This window comes from Larimichthys crocea, chromosome X, assembly GCF_000972845.2.
Source record: "Larimichthys crocea isolate SSNF chromosome X, L_crocea_2.0, whole genome shotgun sequence".
Taxonomy (NCBI): domain Eukaryota; kingdom Metazoa; phylum Chordata; class Actinopteri; family Sciaenidae; genus Larimichthys; species Larimichthys crocea.
Window position 1 is genome coordinate 34,343,770 of NC_040020.1, and position 21,585 is coordinate 34,365,354.

The window sequence follows — 21,585 nt, forward strand, 5'->3', positions numbered from 1 at the left end:
CTGTGTTTTCTTTTGTGATTGCATTTTTGATTTTTTTCCCTGGTAGGGTGTGACGTTTTGGCAGACCACATGGATAAGGTCACTTTTTCCATGTCTTTGTTGCTAATCAGACCATAAATGGCTTAGATTTTTTTCAACCACTCAACGATCTCATCGCATGACTTTGCTGAAACATGAGATGGCCCTCGATTTTACTGCCCGTACTGGTGGTTTGTGTGTAACCCTCGATTTGACTGGTGATGCATGTGTGACTTAAATCCTGATAATAATGACAATAAACATCTGTTATCATGCACTTGAGAAGATCGAGATGAGTTTGGGCCCTCTGCTCCGGAGGAACTTCCTTTAATGCATGGTTGATCGCTAGATTGGACCCTGGGGTGATGGTTTCCAACTTTTGATACCTGTACTTATCACCCTAGGATTAATATTATTCTTTGTACAGGCACTCTGACCTGTATGAAAGCCTTGATGCATCGTTGGATAGGCGAGACAGTACTGGTCAGTATGCACCTTGTCACAGGCTGAACTTTGTTGAAAGGAAGATCCATTCCCGTGTTAGTGATATGGTTCCCAGCTTCGTCGGAGGATGAGATGTAAATAATGATTTCTTCCCTTTTTATTTTTCTTTATAATAGTTTTGTAATCGCACAGCAGGGTCTATCCTGCACAAAAATAGTAAGCGTCTATTTAACAGGCAAAATTCTTTGTAACCTTTATTTTACAATTATATTTTTGTGTTTAACTTTGTATGAACTTTGTCCTATTTAGGAGACTGCCTCCTGATGGGTTAATATAGGTGTGAGTTTTGACATTTCCTCTGTCCCGGAGATGTTGGTACCAGCCACGGTGTAGAAGGGGAGTAGAGCAGATATTTACGAGGGTAAACCCCCTAATGCAATTAGAGCTCTCTCTTTTATGACCTCAGAGGAGAGGGAGGGGGAGAATGTCTACAAAAGTAGCAGTAAAATGTATTAGCAGCAGAGAGAACTTGCGACTGTTGTACTCGTACTGTTGTCTCTCCTTGGCCAAGAAAAAAGTTCTCATTTAATACTGACGTGTTTTCAGTCTTTACGAATTTCCGCGACAGAATGCAGCTGTACTGGAATCGTGTACATTCCAGTAATCTAGCCTAGGCAATTTTAAGGCCACCACCACTCACCAAAAATGTGAGTGAAAAGTTAGCATCTCAATTTCTTTGTTCAACTAGTAGTCCTAGGGTAAGCTCCTATTAGGCCTGGGCAAAAAATGGGCTGTTTTTATGAGCTAGGTGGCTAAAGACAATGTAAGTTAGCCTACAATGAAAGAAAATAACACTTTTTAAAATGACATAATTTTGTTCATTGCTAGTGTTATACAGACTTGACCAGTTCAGAGTTCATTCAGGTGTTCAGCTTTATTCATCCTTTCGACTGGGTAAGTTCACAATTTATTGAGTATCACTCTTGATCTGATCCATCATTTCCATCACTATTCTTTCTCTTTTCTTTCCCCCTGAAACACAGTGCACACCCAATAGGATGATGCTGCCTTCAGATTCATTACTGTGATTGAGTGGTGCAGTGTATATTTATAGTGTTAATAAATACAAGTTTGGAAGTATTAATGTGTCCACCAGATCCCTGTTAAGTCATTGCATGGCTCAAGGTATGTGTTTTTAAAGACTTGCACAGTGTGCACTGTAAAGACTGAAAAGGTGTGTTATCAAATATTGTGGGCCGGTCTAGTCCAAAATGCCAGGGCCGATTTTTTTTTTTTTGTCCCAGTCTGAACCCCCAGGTCCCATTAAGACCACATCGGGTCCACAGAAGACCACATCTTTGCCAATTAAAGTAAAAGAATGGACAGAGCCAGAGTGACATCACCTGTAGGTATCCAAAGCGCCAAAAATATGCTGCATGTTGCATCTTCTCTTACCTAAATATTAGCAAAGAAGTACATTATGCATGGACCTGAGGTGGTTGAATGATGCCTGGGTGCTCCAATAAGCAATCTGTGATGGCACTTACCTGCCAATCAAGTGGTCATGCTGTTAATTATGCGTAACTTCGAGCCTTAATATCATCTGAATGAGTGAGTTACAAAAAAAATTCAACGCCACGCCCCCACAGTTTATTTAGTGGCCTAAATCAGGCTGTAAACATGTTTAATCCTGCTGTGAAATTGGGCATTTTAATACGGCCGGTTGTCTCATTTCTGCAGCCTCTCTCAAGCAGCCACTCGAGGTATTAAAGTTTTTAGCACTTCTGCATTGGCTTCATTTCCCAGCACCAGAGGTTGGGACTTGGTTTTTGTCCATTTTTAGATTAAGCAACAGAATAAAAATAGATACCATTAATTAAATTATGCCAATTCTACGTAGCCCCTAAAGTCCCAAAAAGGTAAAATTTCTTATCTTGTGTGCACAAGATAAAATCTAACTAAAATAAAGATGTTGAAATTCACACTTCTTGTTTGTGTGAGGCTTAGCTTATCCGCAAATCATTTTTAAAACCTCCATGAAGCGCTCCTTCGTATTGTGATATGACAACTCGAGGTGAAGATAAAACTTGATTAGCCGAGTTCTTTATAGCTGAGCTGGCTGTGTGCATTCTTCAATTTAACATTGATAAAACATTTTCCATAAATTGTTCCACTATTTGCCAGCAGCCGTCTTTCACACAGTGGTAAACCCCTCAACACCTCTGAAATGTTCTTTTTATACCCAATCATGTTATTAATTGTGAGATGTTCCACCAGGTTTTTTCTTTTAGCATTTCACAACTTTTCTAGTCATTTGTTGCCACTCTTATGAAAAGTGTTGCATTCAAATTCAGAATGGGCATCATGGGCAGACTGGGACAAAAAAATCGGCCCTGGCATTTTGGACCAGAGCAGCCCACAACATAGATGCGCCCGAGCATAACCAGCCCCCCCGCTCCTGCGCGGCCCACATTGCCCATCGCTAAGCCCAAGAGTGTGTTTGGGGTGTGTGATCTACTCGTTAAATATATATATCGGGACTTGTCGGCCCAAATAGCACGTCGGCCCACCGGGCAAATGCACGGTATGCCAGATTGCCAGTCCGTCCCTGATGGGCATATCATTTTCTAAAAAATATTTTAGATTATCACATTTTGTTTCTATTTACATTTTACACAGCATGCCAACTATTTTATGTTGTATGCATTTAATATTTTTGTCTGTTTGTTCCTGAATCAGGAGTGATGAATTGATAAATTTGTTATGCATGTGAGGCATTTGCACATGCTACATATGAAGGACAAAAAGTGTAAAGTAAAATTACATTTATTTCTGTATTTTTACATAGATTTCTATTTATGCACTTATACAGTATAGACTTCATTTCACGTACATATTTATTTTTTTAGTGGTTTTATAACTGCTCTAAATGTTCCATTTAATATTAACAGTTTCATTAATTGATCTATATAATCAGTCATATAATCTGAATCACAGCATATTTGAAAAAAAATAATTCCCCATTGTTGTTGGAATCCCTCCACCGACCTAAACATTATCAAACTTTATTGAACTTCTACTTGAACTCACAAAAGATCATTATACAATAGTCAACATTACAGTGGTCATTATGTCTTCATTAACCACAAGTTCATTTATATAGAAGACAAAGACAATGAGTGTCAGGCCGGACTCAAACAGGACTCAGAGGTGTCAATGAGCTTATTTATTGAAATAAGAAAATCCCGACAGAGTGAGGCTATGACAGGCTATGGAAACAGGCCTAAACTATGGAAAACAAAAATCACTCCAAAGGAGGAAAAAAACTCTAAACTGCTTTATAAGAATTATCAAAATCAAAATCTCTCACAACGAGGAAAGTCAAAAGGCTGCAAAACATTAACTGAAAATCTCTCCTAGGGAGGCTGAAAAAACAACTATACTAAGCACTAAGAAACAAATGGCTATACTAAGAAAATTACAACAACAAAAATCACTCAATCGAGGAAAAGACAAAAGAACACTCGAGCAACAACGCTATGGCTACGGACGGACAAGAAACAAGGCTTTGGTGATTGATCCTGGGACGAAACACTTTGGCACAAGACAAAGGGAGACGCAGACAATATATACAGAGGGTAATGGGGAACAGGTGGAAACAATCAGGGCGGGGAAGACAATCAGACCGGTGACACATGAGGAAGGGCAAGTGACCTGAAACGAGAGGGCAGGTAAATATCAAAATAAAACAGGAAATGACGAGACAGAACAAAAACCCAACTTGACCTCACCGCGGTGTGACAATGAGAGTAAGACCATTATATTTGAATCAATGTGTAACTTTGGCTGCCCTCATGTCTCAGCAATTAAAGTTTTACATAATTAGAATTATGCAAAATAAAAACAATTTTAGAACTACATTTTACTTTCACAAGTTTGTCTACTGTCCACATCCAAAGAGTGCATACTGCTGTTGCATCTCCTCCAGGCCCACACAGGTGTGTCTGTGTTCCTCAATTTGACACTCTGCATTTGTGGGCCAGTACTCGATCCAGGTTCTCTCACCGAGTACATACTGAAACCTGAGGAGAACAAAGTGTTAAATATATTGGGGTCCTTATGTGGCCAGCTATGTGCAACACCCTGGGACATATGAAAGAGCATGGATTCCTTTCTGCCACAAAAAACTGTACATCAAATTACAAATTACTACTAATAGACAGCAACAATAACACACAGACTAAAGTATAAGGAAAAACTTAGTTTAGAAAAGAGTGCAACAGTTAAATAGTAAGTAATAATTAAAAAAGAACATTCACTCAAAGAAGAAACTTACGAATTATTTTCGTCATCTCTGTGAATATCTTTGGATGTCCCCATGATAAGGTAGTGTTTGCCTTTTACCAGATCTAAAGATTCCCTGCAGTGTGGATAACTGAGGAATGTGCGCAGTTTGCCCTGAGGACCCACATCATAACTTCCTGTAATTAGAATATAGGAAAAGAAAGAGAAATGATTCAATGCATAGCTGAATGTGTAGTACAAAACATGACTGTTGTATTCTTACATATTTCCAAAATTGCTTTGAGCTCTCCTTTATCCACTTTACATATTATTGTGGTTTGTTGTACATCTGATCTTTTGTAACCAAACGACTTCCACATGATGGAAGTTAGAACCTACTCCTGGAGCCAGTAGCAATGTTACTGTATGTTAATTTTCAGCCATGTCTGCTGCTGCTGTGCAGAAAGTGAAATTTATATTGGTATTATTTTGACCAACATGATATAGCACACCCCTAAGCAATGAAGCTACAGCAGGCTAACTTATAGTAGTCCACTTACCAGCATATCAAATCTTTATTTTAGTATCATTATTAATCCATATAAAAAGTATAAAAAAAATTCAATTTGCTATTTGTGTTTTCATCTAACTCAGGCAGGCGAGTGAATCATTGAGATGTTAAGTGCTCATAGAATTTCAGAAACAGCAGTGCTCTTTTCCTTTAAGGCACCACAGAAACATCAAGGGATAGTAAAATTAAGGTAGTTCAAGATAAATACCTACCTTCTTTGATAACTTCCAGTACCCGCATTGTGTAGATGTCGGTGGACAATCCGTCTTCAAAGTTTTCCAGACCCACTTTGTACACTGAGGACAGAAAAGTTGCAGATTGTAAGCTCCCATGATTACTTATTCTCTCAATCTCTTTCTCACACAAACATATACGCCAAATTCATTTACGCTCTCTTACCAAAATCTATTTTGCTGGTCGGAGTCGTCTCACATGACTTCTCTGTGCGCAGACGATTGTCGATGTTGCCCTTCTTCTGCATACTGCAGTTCTCTAGAAGTACACAATGGGCACAAAGTAAATAGACAATTGATGATATGATTAAATGAGCACAGGTGGATGTATGTACTGTGTGGATGAGAGCAGTTGTATCTAAGTGACAATTTTAGTATGCTAGTGAGTTATTCTTTAGCTCTATCTCCTGCTCTGATCTTAGAGGATCCAACAGGTGCTTGATGCCTCTGAAACAAAGTTTTGATGATTATGCCGCAACCTTCTCCAGATCTTAAACAGGCATTTTACTGGTGTTATAACATAAATGAAGATTAGTTTACCCTTCACAAGGTGTACCACTCAGCCTGAGAACATCGTATATTGGTTGTGTATTGTCCTCTGAAGGATAAACTCTTCAACTTGTTTTTATCTTCTTTTAGCCAAAAGTACTTTACTGAGGTACAATAAATAAACTGCTGCAGTTTATGGACAATGCGGATGATTGGCCGATGATAAATGTCTGATCAATGCTTTACCTCTATGAAGCACAATGTTAGCATTGTGTTGGTGTATTATATTGGTGTTCATTCAAGAATTGTAGATGTATCAAATTACCGAATTCAGATAAACCAGATTAGATTGTCACTTAGACATCAGACTTTACCTTCAGCACATGTGCACTCATCATTTCTACAGAGCCGCATTAGCTCTCCACTTCTCCTCTCTGGATGGTAGAATTTTACACAAGGTGTTTCTGCAATGGAAAAAAACGTTTGAAAAAGATTTTGTGCTAATTGCAATATAAAGAAATGTACATGACAACACTTAAAAATGTAACACTGCCTTGTGTTATCTACTCTTTTTTTGGAAGCAAAGAGAAAATCTTGAAACTTAAGGTCCATGAAGCTTACGTTCATAGTATTCATAGACAGACACAGCAGCTGGTTGTAAGACGCCCACTTTCATCGTCTGGCGGACCCTAAATGTGATCTCTTCTGGTCGTCTGTGAGAAACCTGTGGAGAGACATAAAGGAAAAGTGAGACTGACATGAAGAACCAAAGAAGAAGGCAGAGGGAAAAATGGATAGGAAGAAAGAATGAGGTCTAACCTTGTCCAGGTAGATGATGAGTGAGCCTCTTTCTGACAAGGCTGTGTCCATCTCATATTTTGAAATGGTGCGGGCACGTCCTTTGGCCAACTACACACAGACACACTAATCAGACAGCTAAACCACCATAAAACACATCTTGTTTCTCGTAACCATAAACTCTGACTTTTTAACTGAATGTGGATGTGTGTAAAGTTCTTACTCTGTCCAGGTCCTTTGTATCAGCAGTGAAACCGGTTAATAAGCCAATATCCAAGATTGACATGGTTGCATCATGCTCCTTGTTCTTATACCTGAACAGAAAATTGACAAAATAATTAAAATGAAAAAGGTTTATACCATCATTTTTTTCTTATAAAGGGGGGGGGGGGCATACAAGGACCATAGCTTGTTCGGAAATGTTGTGTGTGAAGCTTGTCAGTATGACTTCATGATTGTACTCACAAAACCTCGATTTTCAGCTTATATATCTTCTCATTCTCATCCATTTTATCTGCAGGAGCAAAACATTTGATGAACATCCAGTTTGTTGGTTCTTCTCATAAAATAAAAATACTTGGCAGAAAGATGGAGAGACTGCACGAAATACTGTACAGCTTGGCAGAAAGATGGAGAGACTGCACGAAATACTGTACAGATGAGCAGATAAGAAAACAAAACAGACCAAAACAAGCAGAAAAACAGATAAAATGGCAAAAGAAGAAAAAAAAAGAAAGACAAATTACCTGGGATGAGCTGCACTGACAAGTTAAAATTCTGACAGTCACTTTCCTTTTCTTTAGGCAGAGCGTAATACAGCGATACCATCTGTCACACGGATAAAAGTGCATCTTAATATGTGATAAGCTAACAGGCATCTGAAAAATATAGTCCACACAAGGTAAAGAAAAGTCTTCAGCCTCATCTGCGATTTAAAAAAGACACATCAATGAATAACAGAGCTAAAACTCAGAAGAAAAAAATAAAGAACTGACTTACTGTCACCGTTGCTTCTCCTGTGCCCCTGGCAATCACGTCCACATCCTGGTTTATATCTTTGATCTGTGGGAATTTAAATATGCACACACACACACACACGCACGCACACACACACACACAGTGATCAGCAGAACAAACAATCATATTACTAAGGCAGAGTGTTTATTTGTGTGAAACAGCGTGTGTTCTCACTTTAGATGTTCTCGTGCCGTAGCTGTTCTCTCTGTTGAAATGATACTTGTCCGGCCTTGACCTGCCTGGCAACTGTATGTCCACATTTAGATCATACTCTGGTTCTTTAGCATTGGCCCAGTACTCTGCTACAGCTTGGTACACCATTATGGTAGCCTGGTGAGAAAAAGGGTGGGAGAACAAAAAACAAAAAAAAAGCCCAGATGAATTATAAAGAAAAAACAGTTGGAGGAACATAACTGTATGAAGATGTAGAGAGGGGTTTGTGTTACCTGAGTTGATCCATAGCCTCCGCCCACCTTCTGCTGTTGGGTGAACCATCTGACAATGGGTCTGGCATCTTCATAGGCCTTAATAACAAAAGAACAGAATGGAGAGACAAATTATCAAGTGATTTAATTAATTTCAACTTAATTATAGAGAGAGAGTGCCATGTTTCATAATTTTTCTCATCTTAATTTATTATTCATCATTCACAAAAACACACTTTTTTTGTTCAGGAAAGTGGCCCCAAGGGTCTGAGTAACAAAAAATAACTGAAAAAATTGTGATAAATTTAGTGTCTTTCTTTCTTTCTTTTTGGATGTTTTATATATACTGTATATAAATATATTTTATATTTAAGGTGTAGAAAACCTCCATTTAATAAAGTGACATTAATGGTGACTCTGTTGTATGTTTTCTTGAGCAAAAAATTCTGGTGAAACACAAGTGGGACATGCTCACCTTGGTTCTGACCAGAGCAAGAAGAGCATAAGCTGTGGCCTCCAGTGTGTAAACACGTCCTTTAGGTACTGGCCAGTGGGACAACGCTGGAGAGAGAGAGAGAGATTTTATTTTAGATTTTATTTAAGATTGAAGATTGGTATGCAAGATGTACTAAGCAGGACATGTGTTGGTCAGCTCTTTTAAACTTATTATAGTGATTATTCATGGATGTGCGATGTTTTAACCATGGAGGCTATCTCTGCGCTATTGGACCAGTCTGAGAGGCATTAGCTACAGACTTCAGGTCCTCTTTCAGCTTGCTGGAAACGAAATTCGATCAAGTTCGGGCCACTGTAGAAGACCATGGCCTGCGTCTGAGTTCTCTCGAGCTTGTTTCAGAGGACCTGAGCCAGCGTGTCAGTGAGCTGAAAAATGCCTGCTCCAGCCTCCTTGAAAACAACTCCAAGCTAACAACTAAAGTCATCGATCTGGAAGGATGGAACAGACAGCAAAACCTGTGCATCCTCGGACTAGCGGAGACTACTGAAGGAGGGCGACCCACGGAATTCTTCTCTGATCTGCTGTGTGAGGTTTTCGGGAAGGAGATGCCCCGCCGTAGATCGACAGAGCCCACCATTCACTGGCCCCCAAACCAGCCCTGGGACAGAGACCGCGCATTGCGGAGGATTACTGCCCAGAAGTTTTGAGCCAGCGCGCCGAATACAGGGAAGTAATGTCGGACCTATACGATCGAGGACTCAAGCCCTCACTACTGTACCCTGCTCGGCTCGTATCACACTTTCCAGCGGGGAGAGGCAGTGCCTACGCTCGGTGGATGAAGCACGGAGATATGTCGACGGCCTCCGAAATGTTTCGCGCACATCATGAAGGACTGCTTAGTGACTGTGGCCGTATTATATGCATGCCCAACTGCGTCTATCCTTACCACTTCTCAACACTCTCAACCTTTCAATCTTTATAGGGGAACCCGTCAAGGGTGCCCTTTAAGCCCATTGCTTTTCGATCTGACCATAGAGACTCTAGCAGTTGCGTTTTGTTGCTGCAAGGACATTTCAGGGATTTGGAGGAAAGGAATTGAACATAAAGTGTCTCTGTACGCTGATGATCTTTTACTTGTTTATATCAAACCCAGACACCTCTTTACCTGTAATGCTATCCTTACTTGATTTGGCCACAACACAAGAGCCAACTTTTTCCTGTGTATATGGAGGCACTTGCTTTGAAATATACCAGCCTCCCTTTTAAGATTTTGGAAAACAAATTTAACTACCTTGGCGTTACAGTTACAAGGAAACATAAGTGTCACTTTAAAGAAAACTTTTATACTAAATCACATGAAAGAGTGCTTGATGCACTGGTCACCCCTATCTACATCCCTGGTGGGCCGGATCAACTCTGTTAAAATGAACATCATCCCTAAATTTTTGTATCTCTTTCAATCTATACCAATCTTCATTCCCAAATCTTTCTTTGACTCATTGGACTTAATTATATCGGCCTATATATGGAGGGGCAAGCACCCTAGACTAAATAAAGTCCAGGGTGCTTTACTATTGGGCTGCTAATATACATTGTATTACTTTCTGGTCACACTTTCTCAATCGAGCTGACTGTCCAAAGTAGGTGAGGATGGAGTTGGGTTCTGTTCGAAATATTTCCATTTTGGCTCTCCTTGGGTCCCCGCTCCCTCTCCCCCCAGGTAAATGGACTGATAGTCCGACGGTTTGGTACACAATGAGGGTGTGAGTTCAGTTCAGGAGGCATTTCAGGTTTTATGATTTCTCTCTCTTTAGTCCTGTTCTGTCTAACCCTTGCTTTCAACCTTCATTATCTGATTCTGCATTCCAAGTGTGGCACGGGAAGGGCATAGAGAAAGTCAAAGATCTTTTCATTGGTTATTGTTTTGCATCATTCGCACAACTGTCTGGAATGTTTAGTCTACCATACACTCATTTTTTCAGATACCTGCAGGTAAGACACTTTCTCTGCTCTCAGATGGCTAGTTTCCCTGAGGCGACCACCACCGACATGTTACTTGGTCTGCATCCAATGCGCAAGGGGTTAATATCAGTAATTTATGACAAATTGTCCTCTGGACAAAATTAAAACTGCTTGGGAGCAGGATTTAAACTTTCTACTGTCAAATGATGTATGGAGTTTCCATTATCAGGCTGGTGAATTCAACATCTCTCTGTGCACGTCACTGCCATTATCGCATATGTACTCTGACGTTGATCCTTTATGTGACAAATGTAAGAGAGGGGAGGCCTCGCTTATCCATATGTTTTGTCCAAGCCTGGAAAAATACTGGAGAGATGTTTTCCGAACCTTGTCCATTATTCTTAATCTTGAGCTAGAGCCCAACCCACTGATTGCCCTTTTCTGCACCACCAGTGAGGATGACATGCGCCTCACTGCAACCAAAAGCCGTACACTGTCCTTTGCCTCGCTTTTGGCTAGGCATGCAATTCTATTGAGATGGAGGGATGCTGCCCTGCCCACACACGCTCAGTGGTTAAGGGACATCATGTCCTGTCTAGACCTCGAAAAGATCCGTTACTCAGTTTGTGACCCAAGCAAGAAGTTTCAAAAGGTGTGGGGACCTTTCTTGAAATACTTTGAGAACCTTAAGTCAAATTGAAATATCTGCCCCTGTTTCCTTTGTTTTGTTTCTTTGTCCGTTTTTGTCAGTTTCAGAGTCTGTATCAGTCAATGTCTAAATACTCCTGCTTATTGCTCCTACTTTTTCACCTTTATTTAGTTGTTCATCCTGTTTGTTTGTTTAGCTATTTTATTTTTATTACTTATTTATCTCACAACTCAATTCTTGACTATCAGCAGTTCCCTGTAACACTTCGGGAATAATACTCAGGAATCATGGTTTGTAGGTGTGGCTAGTGGGAGGGGAGGGATGTTTATGTTTGTGTTGATGTTGGATCACTCTAAAAAACGTACAATGTATGAACATGTATGTATGACGTGATACATGTAAAATTCAATAAAAATATCTGAGAGAAGAGTTTTACTGTGTGACGACACCTGGGGAAGCGAATCTGTAAAGGATCTCCCGGTTCAGTTTGTTTTCATTGGCCAGAGCGTATGATGTCACGGCAACAGCGTATGGGTTGGTGAGGCTGGGCAGACGCCTCTCCAGGTAGGCCACTGCTTTGTCTATGCTGTTTGGTAAACTCTGGACAGAAAGACGAGACAGGAAGGAGAAAGGAGAATAATGGATCAGACGGATAGCAGGGATTTCAGTATGAATATAAAAAGCTGTCACATGGGTCAGATAACTACAATTATTACAGTATATTAAAATATCCACTTCTATTCAGGAACATCATAGAATCTGGTGAGCTGACACCTGATGCCTTTCTGCAATGAGCTAACATTGACCTGTGACCACCAGTAACCAGGCCTATCAAGCTTTGGATTGCTCCACCTGCTGAAGCAGTGTGCTTGTTGGAGAGTTTATTAAGCCTTCCTTAAACTAAAACACAAGAGCATAACTGTAAGTAATGGATCATGTGCGTATTTATCTGCTTTAATATAAACTTTAATCATTTCCATGTCTGTTTAACTATTTACCTAGTTAACTAGTCACTTTCAAGTCCAAATTGCACATCATTACCTTATTACACATTATATCTCAACAACATTAACTAACTTGAAGGGCTACAGGTTATGTTCATGACAAGCACATTGACTGTATAGTGTTTCCCAGTTGTGTGGCAGGTACTCCAGCAAACATTACCAAAGATAGCCCTATTGTGTAATACCGAAATCTAAATTTGAATGAAATACATCTGATAACATTTTCCTTCTTGTAGACTGCCTATTATATACAACCACAAACTACTACATTGCAATCCAACAGCTAATGTTAGCTTATGCATGCCAGGTTGAGTCTCCCTCTGTCAACAAGAGTAACTAATGGGGGCGAGGGTTAGCAAATGGTGAGTTGTTTCAGAAATCTTTGTTAAGCATCATAAGTATAAAAACATTTTATCAAGGTGAGGTACTCACGTTAACAGTGGCAGCACATAGTGTGCGTGACTCCTGCATGGCAATGAGACAGAAGGCCGTCATGGAGGCATCTGAATCTGTGCCCCGCACGTCACCCTACACATGCACACACAAACATGACATGTAATTGCTTTAAGCTTGTTATTTTGTTAACGTCGATATGAAGTTTTGATGTTAATGAAATAAATTAACTCACAATCATTTCTCCGTGGTACACCTTTCCAACCTCTTTAAAAACACCGTCAGGCTGCTGTGCTTTAAGAATCAGAAACTTAACAGCGTCACAGATGGTGTTGGACTGCACTGCCACCAAACTGCTGGCCATGGCAAATACCTTGGCAACATAGGCTGTCAGCCTGTTGGAGAGGAGAGGAGAGAGGAGAGGAAAATCCACCCATAGTCATAATCTCTTTTTAGGTTAGAGGAGGGTGTGCCAATGTTTCTGATCATGCATGTTTGGATGCCTCACCAGCTGCTACTTTGGTGCGTGGGATACGCAGCAAAAGACCCATCACCTTTACGGAAGGTAAACATTCTTGTGTAGCCTGGACACAAACAAAACACACAACCTTTTTACTGACCACCCTTCATCTCTCTGCTGGATCGTAATCTCTTGAATACCAGTTTAAGGAAATCTGTTACATTTTTTTGTGATCATACCTTTCAAACTATTCTGGTAACATATTTGTCTGTATAAGACAGTCCTAGAGAAAACTTCTGTAGTCTATATGTTGCATTCAGACCATTTATTCTCAATGTTCCGCGCATGGACCTCTGGGGCAGCTGTAGAGTGCCCTGCTGTCTATCACTCTGTCAGAAACTTTACAATCCCAAACATAGTGCCATCAATAAGCTTTCTGGTATCTGTGCTAATAAATACATGTGTGTGAGCCTACCGGTCTTGATGTGTTGGAGGGCTTCGTTACGTTTCTGAAAGCCAACAGTTTCCCACTGGTTGGTTTTGTCCAAATATGTAGTTGCAATGACGGGCAGGGTCGTGTGGATCATGGTCTGCTCTCCACAGCCTGAGGGCTGATAGATCAGAGTACCCATAGAGTTCCCACTAATGGCGTTCTCTACCAGCCCAGCTACTTGTTCTCTCCCTGCATGCACACACGCATCAGAGAAAAAGACAAACCAACATTTTTACACCAATGCAGAGCTCATTGTACAGGCCCTGTATCACATAACATGCCTATATATAACATTATAGCTCACCTGTTACAGAGATTCTTGTGCTGGAAGGTGTGTTTGGGACCACATCTTTCTTAGGAATTCCACTGTTGAGAGTTTCTTTTTGTACACCATCTACAGGGAGAAATGCAAATTGCAGGATCAGTTTTCAAGTGATGAATACATATTACTAGATTCCTACACAATGTAACCTTTAATGTGTAAACTCACCTACACCTTTCTTAGTTGGATCTAGAGTTATAGTCTGAGGAGCTTTAATCAGTACACCTTCAGGCTGGAAAACAACAGTCAGACAGGTTTAAATAATATACAGCTGCTTGAATAATCTTTGTGCGTTTATGTGGAACAAATGAACAGCTCATAGAATAGAGAGATATCTGTGTTTTTACACTTGGATTATTAATGGATTATTGTTTTTCGCTTTCTAATATTTGATTGAACATTGAGTTCAATCAAATGAGCACATTTGTTCCACATGGTAATTACTGCAACCACAATAATATACAGTAGCTCCTGAACTAAACAGCAATGTTAACCAAAGTTTTAACCAGGAAAATGATCTCCTCTCAGGAGGACATAGACTAACTGCATGGAGGCATGGGTGACCAGGGGGGAAATTAACTAAATCAATGATGCATGGAGGGAAAATATACAAGAGCTATACAGTTGGCCATTGTCTCAATGAAATTCGACAAAAATTCTATTAGCTTCCAAAATCAATTTTAATGGTTGATTAATATTGTGGGGTAGGAGCATGAACTGTTTTTGGCTTTTTAGCTGAAAGTTTGAGTTATACCAGTCTAAACCAAACAGTGCAGTCACATCATGAAAAGATTTGAACTGAACATCAGCCCAAATTGGTTGAAACAGCCTGGAAGTAGCCACACATACTACATTCCAACCATAACGTTACAAGCTGGAGATGAAAAGTTTAAAACAAGGACTTTTTATTGCATCTTGAACACTTTACTGCAATAAGAGAACAGTTTTCATATGGCATAAAGAAAACCCTGCTACACGGAGTGTGTCTTTCTTACCACCACCCGCAGCATCTTCATAATTCCATCGCTGAGTGATGAGTCTTTAACAGCTGCTTTGACCTCAATGGGATATTGTCCATCCTTCATCGGAATAATGATAAAGGGTACAGATAGTGTAGTTAGGCCCCCCATCTTGACTTCCTGACGATACCTTCCATGTTTAGAGGCTACACTGCACACATGCTCTGCCTCAGTCAGATCCACACGCACCTTGAAAAGAAGATGAGAAAAAACTGAGAAAGAGCTTGAGGCATGTGTGGTTGATAGAGCGGATAATAAGGAACTTAATCATAATTTTATTTTAGGTCACCTAACAGTGATGCATCCCTAATTTGAAGACATGTAATGCTGTTTTCCAGAGGATCAATATGAATGGACAGGTCCATTGTAAATAATGCAGCTGTAAACATGTATATATGTCCAGTGTTGTAGGCTCTGGCCTGAAACATCAAAGCAGCGTGACACAGACTTACAGTGATTTTATCAGGGCTGTAGTTGTGGAGGATTGCTTTAACTTCCAGCTGCTCTCCTCGGACAGCAGAGTACGGCAGTCTGAGATCAATGAAGAACTCCTTCCGGACAATGACCTCCAAGGACTCACCAACACAGATTCCTTAAAGATGAGAGCGATACAAAAAAGCAAGTGATGAAACAGAGAAAGAAAAAAAAGTGTGAGGGACGGCAGAGGTGTTACTAAACTTGATTTTACCGTGAGTTCTTGACAAACTAATGCCAGTGAACTGCCAGGTTGTGATTGAATCTTGCAAAGGAACACTTTTTACAGATGATGTAGTTTGACTGCAACAAAGAAAAAATAGAGAGGTTACAGGTGGATTAAAATTATTTGTGTATTTCTGTATGTTTCACTTGACTCACCAGTTTGGTATTTGTTGAGGGCAGGCAGGCAGGTCGATATCCATCCACAGCCAACTTTCAGGGAACTTGGTGCGAGTCACAATTTCATTGCTGTCCATATAACTTTTGTCATCCTCTTCACCTAAAGCGTCATTAAAAAGGTTATTAGTTTTCATTGAGCCAGAGAATGTTTTTAACTACCAGTATGATCATGGATAGTAACCACCCAGTCTCTCAGTCCCTTGTCCCTGTTTCTTACTGCGAGCCAGTGTAAGGTGTTCCTCCTTATTTTCAGCCCGCTGGTTTTCCATCTCTTTGCAACAGTGCAAGAAGGCCTCAACACAGGTGGCTCCATCTTCAATGTATTCACTTCGCACTTCGCAGGAGTATGAAAGAGGGAGGTCCACCATGCCATCCTTACAACACTCACGTTGTAGTGGGTCATTATATTGACTCGCTGGAAAGACAGAGGGTTGAGGAGGAGCAACACAGGTAAGATGGCATGGAGTACAAGCATTCTAAAATAAGGCAAACTAGGAATAGAAATTGTTCCTCTAATTAGGTCAAGCAGTTTTATTTACATGCCCTTTAGACCCATGATTTGGATAAGGGAAAACTCTTAAATGGAAAAGGAAGAAGTAAAAACAACTGCTGAAGGACAAGAAATGAGAGATTCCTCTCAATCCAGTATGAAAAAATAACAGTATGAAGAAACAGACTGACCCAATAAGTTGAAGCATAAAGTAAAAAGAGTTTTAGCACACTTTCATCTTTCTACTGATACATATGACTAAGACGAGTATTGTGAAAGTCAGTGGAAATTGACAACAATTGACAACTACAACCCCAATTTCAAAATGTTGGGACGTACAAAATGTAAATTTAATAATGCATCAAATTCAGAATGAATGAATATTTAAAAAAGACTAGTTCGGTTGTAGGTTCAAAAGAATTTTGGATTCAATTTTTTGAATCATGGTCATACAAACATTTTGGAGAGCCACAACTGTGTGTCAGAAGGTGAGTGAATATGTGGTTACTGTGTAGTTTAAAGCTGTGGTTCTTACTTAAGGTGGTGATGACGTCCAATATGGTTGTTGCACGTTTCCTCCTGCTGGGGGCTGGACATTTCAATTCTGAAAACACACACAACACAGACTAGATCTTTAAAAGAACCCATCAGGTTTGGATCTAGACTTGATCTCTGCATGGATAACTGATATGAGACTTTATTTGTGATTGTTGTTGATGTGATGAACATTTTGAAAATACTTTTTTATTTGAAAAAAAGACCCCAAAACAAAGTGGTAAATGGAACTTTGTTTGTGCTGCTCCCAACACTGAACACCAACAAATCATTTCACAATGTTTCCAAACTATCTGTCTGGTATAATGTAACTTTGGTCTTGGCTTAGCTCTAGATGCTTACACTTAAATAAAAACACTTGAATGATGGTGATGAACAAGAAAACCCCTAGCTTCTAAAACCACTCTTCCTAACTAGTAATATTTTATTGGTACAATATAATAATCTAAAAGAGGGGTAAAATAAATATGCCATATTTATTATTATGAATTTTGTGTAATATTGTGTTTTTAAGAAGAACAAAACTTTTAAACTTTTATTAATTAGTCATGTGACCCAGATGTATTTATCACACCTGTAAGTGAGTACGTAATTTTGCTGAGTAAATCTAAGGGAGTGACACGCAAATGAATTGTTTTGATCCTCACCCTAAAGAAGGGTATAATCAGAGAAAGGAAAAGTAAAGTAGTGTCACCTTGTCTGTAGGGAGTCCCAGAAACAGTGCTGGACTCAAACAACAGCCCAGCATCATAGAACACACTCATGCTGTCCTTCCCTCCACCTGGTGTGCAGCCTGTGTCGTACTTTTCGACAATGTCCCACACCTGAGCGAAGTGGAAGTCAGTGACATACAAGGCATAGGGTTACAGTGTGTAAAACCTAAACCGAAATAAAGTATCTGAAAACTTGCATTACAGTTTCGATAAGCCATTTACTCACACAATGTTTTTGCTGCAGTACAAATTTATACCAGATATAGTTTGAAGCAACAGAATAACAAACATGAACATTTTTGTATTTCATTGTTTTTTTATATATATATAGCTTTTTAAATGAAACCCCTTTCAAATATTTTCAAAGCTAAAAAATAAAATAAATAAATTGCCTTCTTCTGGGTGAGGCGGTGCTTGTTGTTTAGGACATAGACGCCTTTGTCAACTGCCACCATACCCACGATGGCTTCTGGATCTCCAGTGACCTTCAGACCAAACATCCTGCGAGGTTCATAGGATGGAGCGGGCCTCAAGGATTCCAACTTCAACTAAACATGAGCAGGTCAATAAATAGAAAGATGTTTTGTATATGTCAAAGCAATTTAATTCATAAAAAATATGTCCTAGAAATACACAAATAACTTTATCCATTTGTGGGTGTGGGTGAGTGCTGTGTGTCTCACCGAGCCCATGCAGGAGTCCTTGACATCCACCCAAACAGAGTCCGCTACCACTTCGTTATCATCTGTATGGAAGTAGGCTATGATGCGGAACGATGGCAGCATTTCTTTGGTTATGGGAACTATCAGGGAAATCAGTATTTGCCCTCTTGTCTTGTAACGTTCACTTTTCACCAGCTGACCTTTGCTCATTATCTGTGGACACAGATTTATACATTAGCACTAATCCAACATGTGTGTATATACTACACAATCTGTGGCATGCAACAAAAATAGTTCTTCATGTGTACAGGTGTAAAACAATTCTCACCAGGTATGTGATATCACTGTTTTGATTTTGCTGCCTGAGGTTAAGGTTAATTTTCAGGTTGTCTCCTAATTTCAGCTCGGCTGTATCCACACCTGTAAAAATGACATGTTGCAATGAGAGCTAGACACTGAAAAGATTTAGTAGCTACAGTACTTTGCTACTGCCACCACCATCACTACTTTTTTTTTTACCATCATTATTTAAGGACGCTCCTCACCTATGTGAATGTAGTTGTTGTTTTTGGTCTTATATGGGAGAGCTTCCATGGTGGCTGTTGCTTGCCTTTCACGTGTAATACGAGGATCATCGGTCTTTGCCTGTAAAAAAAAAAGTTTTAAGTCTATCCTATGATATCAAGGCCTTGCTTGGTACAGCTTAGCCTAACACCACACAATCTCAAAACAAATATACACTGCCATGAATTGACAAGGATTTCCACATAATAGCTTGACATATTTAAACAAAATGCTGACCATTACTGACAAATGCAAAGTTTTTGCATCTGCATATTCTACACTGTTTCATTTCAGTACTTACTAAATGTTAGTTAGATGAGTAAGGTAAACAGTTAATAACAGTACTGACTTAGTTTGTCACATATCAACATACGCATAATCACACATCACATCATCAATTACATAGATGCTTTCATATCTAGCAGACATGAAAAAAAAAATAAATTAGCATTCATTTGTAGCTATGTTCATAGAAACAATGTTCCACCTGACAGATGCAATACAAGTACAATATTCACTCTCCTTTTAGCTCTGTTTTGGTATACCCTGACACCTGGCAATTAATGTAAATTTAGGCTACCATATGCTAACTATAATGCAAGAACAGATACAAAAAAAAAATCACAGACTTACGGTGACTGTCAGTCTGCTAGTCCCAGCCTGTGTATTGATGGTAAGCCTTGCCAAGCCATTGGCTGCAGTTAAGCCTTGCACCTGGCCTGGATCAACCACTACTGCAACACCTTGTGCAGGAGAGTCATCGGGATTTACAACTTCAACCTGCCATCAGAAACACAAACAGCTGAACCATCAGAAAACATTGCACTATTGATTGTATTGTTTTAGTTATTGAGGTTGAGTATTACATAGCATGTGATTTTTAATATTAATATCTATGTATATACTTCAGTACGTCATTTGTACTTTACCGCAACATCAAACGTCATTGCTGGTTTGTAGTATTTGGGTGTTCTCTTGAAGTGGATGGTGTACGGTGATGTGACAATCTGGATATTTCTCAACTCTGCCTCAACCATTTCACTACCTGTGCGTTGAAGCAGAAACATACACATTCACACACAAACTAATTACAGAGTTCTTTTTACATGTTCACTTTCTTTTTCATTACCTGTTACAGACAAAACATAACCTCATAGCTCTATTCTATTTTCCTCTTGTTTTTGACACTAATAATACTGATAGTTACTTAAGAGCTGCTGAATAGGTATGAATTACACATGCTAAACAGGTAAAAAGCACCCATTCACTCTTACCGCTCTCCGTCAGCACACTGACAGCTACAAATATGGAACCCCCCACTAGTTCAAGGATGTGTGGAAAGGTTTGCGTGATGTGCTCTCTCTTCAGAGTGACGATCCCAGTACCTCTATTGATCTTAAGTGATATAATACAAAAATGCACCTTAAAATACACTGCAATAGTACAATAATATAACAGTTGTAGGTATTTTATTCAATGTGTAAATCCTGCATTTCACCTGAATTAAATAGTGAATACATAATACAACAGGAGAGCCCATATTGTGTGTGTGTGTGTGTGTTTATTTATATAATATATAATATATATATATATAAATATATAATATATATATATATATATATATAATCTAATATATAGATATAAAAAGTATAGATATAGACCGAAATCAGTAACAGAGTAAATAAGCCACTACCAGCACTCTCTGAAGAGAACTTGGAAAGCTCTTTTTTCGACTGTCTTTCAGAACCCCAAATACAACGAAGGCCATCCCACCACCTCTTTACCAAATAGATATCTAAACCCACAAGAAAAGAACATGTTAAGCCCACAATGAAGTATATCAGGCAGCGTTGTAGTCAAGCCCGGGACCAAGTCATGACCAAGACAGAGGGAGACCAAGCCAAAAGCAAGGTGTTGGCCAAGGCACTATACAGTTAACAAATACATATGTAGCTAATACTAACAGATTGCTCACATAGTCCCGCCACCCCAGTAACTGTTGCATTTGTGACGTTATATACTGATGTTTTCTCCTGATGCATTTTTTGCAGATGAACTGTTTGTGGTTTAAGGTAGCCACATTTTCTTGCAAAAGATTTGACTCTCTCCCCTTCCAGGCAGCTACAGATTCTTGTCCTGTCTCCAACATTTACTTTGTGGAGTGTTAGTTAAGGTGGGCAAGAAAGAAAACAAAATGTAACCAGGAATTGGTCAAGTTGTAGATAAATTTGAAGCAGGAAGTTTCACATCCAATCACAGTAATGATGTCAATAAATAAAACAATTTCATGATACCTGCAGTGGTAATCTTAAATTAAATCTTCTTTGTTCGATAGTGAGATGAGAGTAAAAATGCAGATTCTGAAACAGGACAAAGACCATCAAAAAGTTGTCTCTACCTCAATTATTACAGTGAAATTAGGATATTAGAAGATAAAAACAACAACAACAAAAACAACAACAAATGACTAACAAGAGCCTTTTTTTTCTGTTCTCCAATTAAAACTGATCTCTCAAGCCACAAAAGAAAAATCTTCACATACTCAGCTTTGATGTTGATAGAGAGCTCTTACTGTCCACATAGAAAAAGGGGGTCACAGGTATCATGTTTCACCTCAAAACTGGGCAGCACTGAAAAATGAAAAAAAAAAATGTTTTTGTGTCAGTGGGTATGTGTCAGGTAAAAAG

General features: G+C 39.3%; 1 protein-coding gene across 1 annotated transcript in view; it reads right to left on the reverse strand.

Moving 5' to 3' along the window:
* Positions 1-4,334: 4,334 nt before the first annotated feature.
* The window catches only part of LOC104939795 (complement C3), a 23,133-nt gene continuing 5,882 nt past the window's right edge, over positions 4,335-21,585 (reverse strand). Inside the window, exons 9-43 of the mRNA XM_027282374.1 lie at positions 20,173-20,293; positions 19,828-19,943; positions 19,532-19,678; positions 18,880-18,979; positions 18,663-18,754; positions 18,356-18,547; positions 18,065-18,220; positions 17,654-17,783; positions 16,940-17,008; positions 16,132-16,329; positions 15,894-16,014; positions 15,727-15,815; positions 15,491-15,630; positions 15,015-15,227; positions 14,188-14,251; positions 14,002-14,091; positions 13,680-13,886; positions 13,253-13,328; positions 12,980-13,139; positions 12,784-12,879; positions 11,797-11,947; positions 8,755-8,840; positions 8,301-8,378; positions 8,029-8,184; positions 7,837-7,899; positions 7,584-7,665; positions 7,303-7,351; positions 7,061-7,151; positions 6,859-6,948; positions 6,661-6,763; positions 6,414-6,503; positions 5,717-5,809; positions 5,530-5,613; positions 4,799-4,943; positions 4,335-4,544 (exon numbers count right to left, since the gene is read on the reverse strand). Of these exons, the coding sequence (XP_027138175.1) occupies positions 4,403-4,544; positions 4,799-4,943; positions 5,530-5,613; positions 5,717-5,809; positions 6,414-6,503; positions 6,661-6,763; positions 6,859-6,948; positions 7,061-7,151; positions 7,303-7,351; positions 7,584-7,665; positions 7,837-7,899; positions 8,029-8,184; positions 8,301-8,378; positions 8,755-8,840; positions 11,797-11,947; positions 12,784-12,879; positions 12,980-13,139; positions 13,253-13,328; positions 13,680-13,886; positions 14,002-14,091; positions 14,188-14,251; positions 15,015-15,227; positions 15,491-15,630; positions 15,727-15,815; positions 15,894-16,014; positions 16,132-16,329; positions 16,940-17,008; positions 17,654-17,783; positions 18,065-18,220; positions 18,356-18,547; positions 18,663-18,754; positions 18,880-18,979; positions 19,532-19,678; positions 19,828-19,943; positions 20,173-20,293 (4,080 nt within the window). The 3' untranslated portion in view covers positions 4,335-4,402. The remainder of the gene's footprint in view (positions 4,545-4,798; positions 4,944-5,529; positions 5,614-5,716; positions 5,810-6,413; positions 6,504-6,660; positions 6,764-6,858; positions 6,949-7,060; positions 7,152-7,302; positions 7,352-7,583; positions 7,666-7,836; positions 7,900-8,028; positions 8,185-8,300; positions 8,379-8,754; positions 8,841-11,796; positions 11,948-12,783; positions 12,880-12,979; positions 13,140-13,252; positions 13,329-13,679; positions 13,887-14,001; positions 14,092-14,187; positions 14,252-15,014; positions 15,228-15,490; positions 15,631-15,726; positions 15,816-15,893; positions 16,015-16,131; positions 16,330-16,939; positions 17,009-17,653; positions 17,784-18,064; positions 18,221-18,355; positions 18,548-18,662; positions 18,755-18,879; positions 18,980-19,531; positions 19,679-19,827; positions 19,944-20,172; positions 20,294-21,585) is intronic.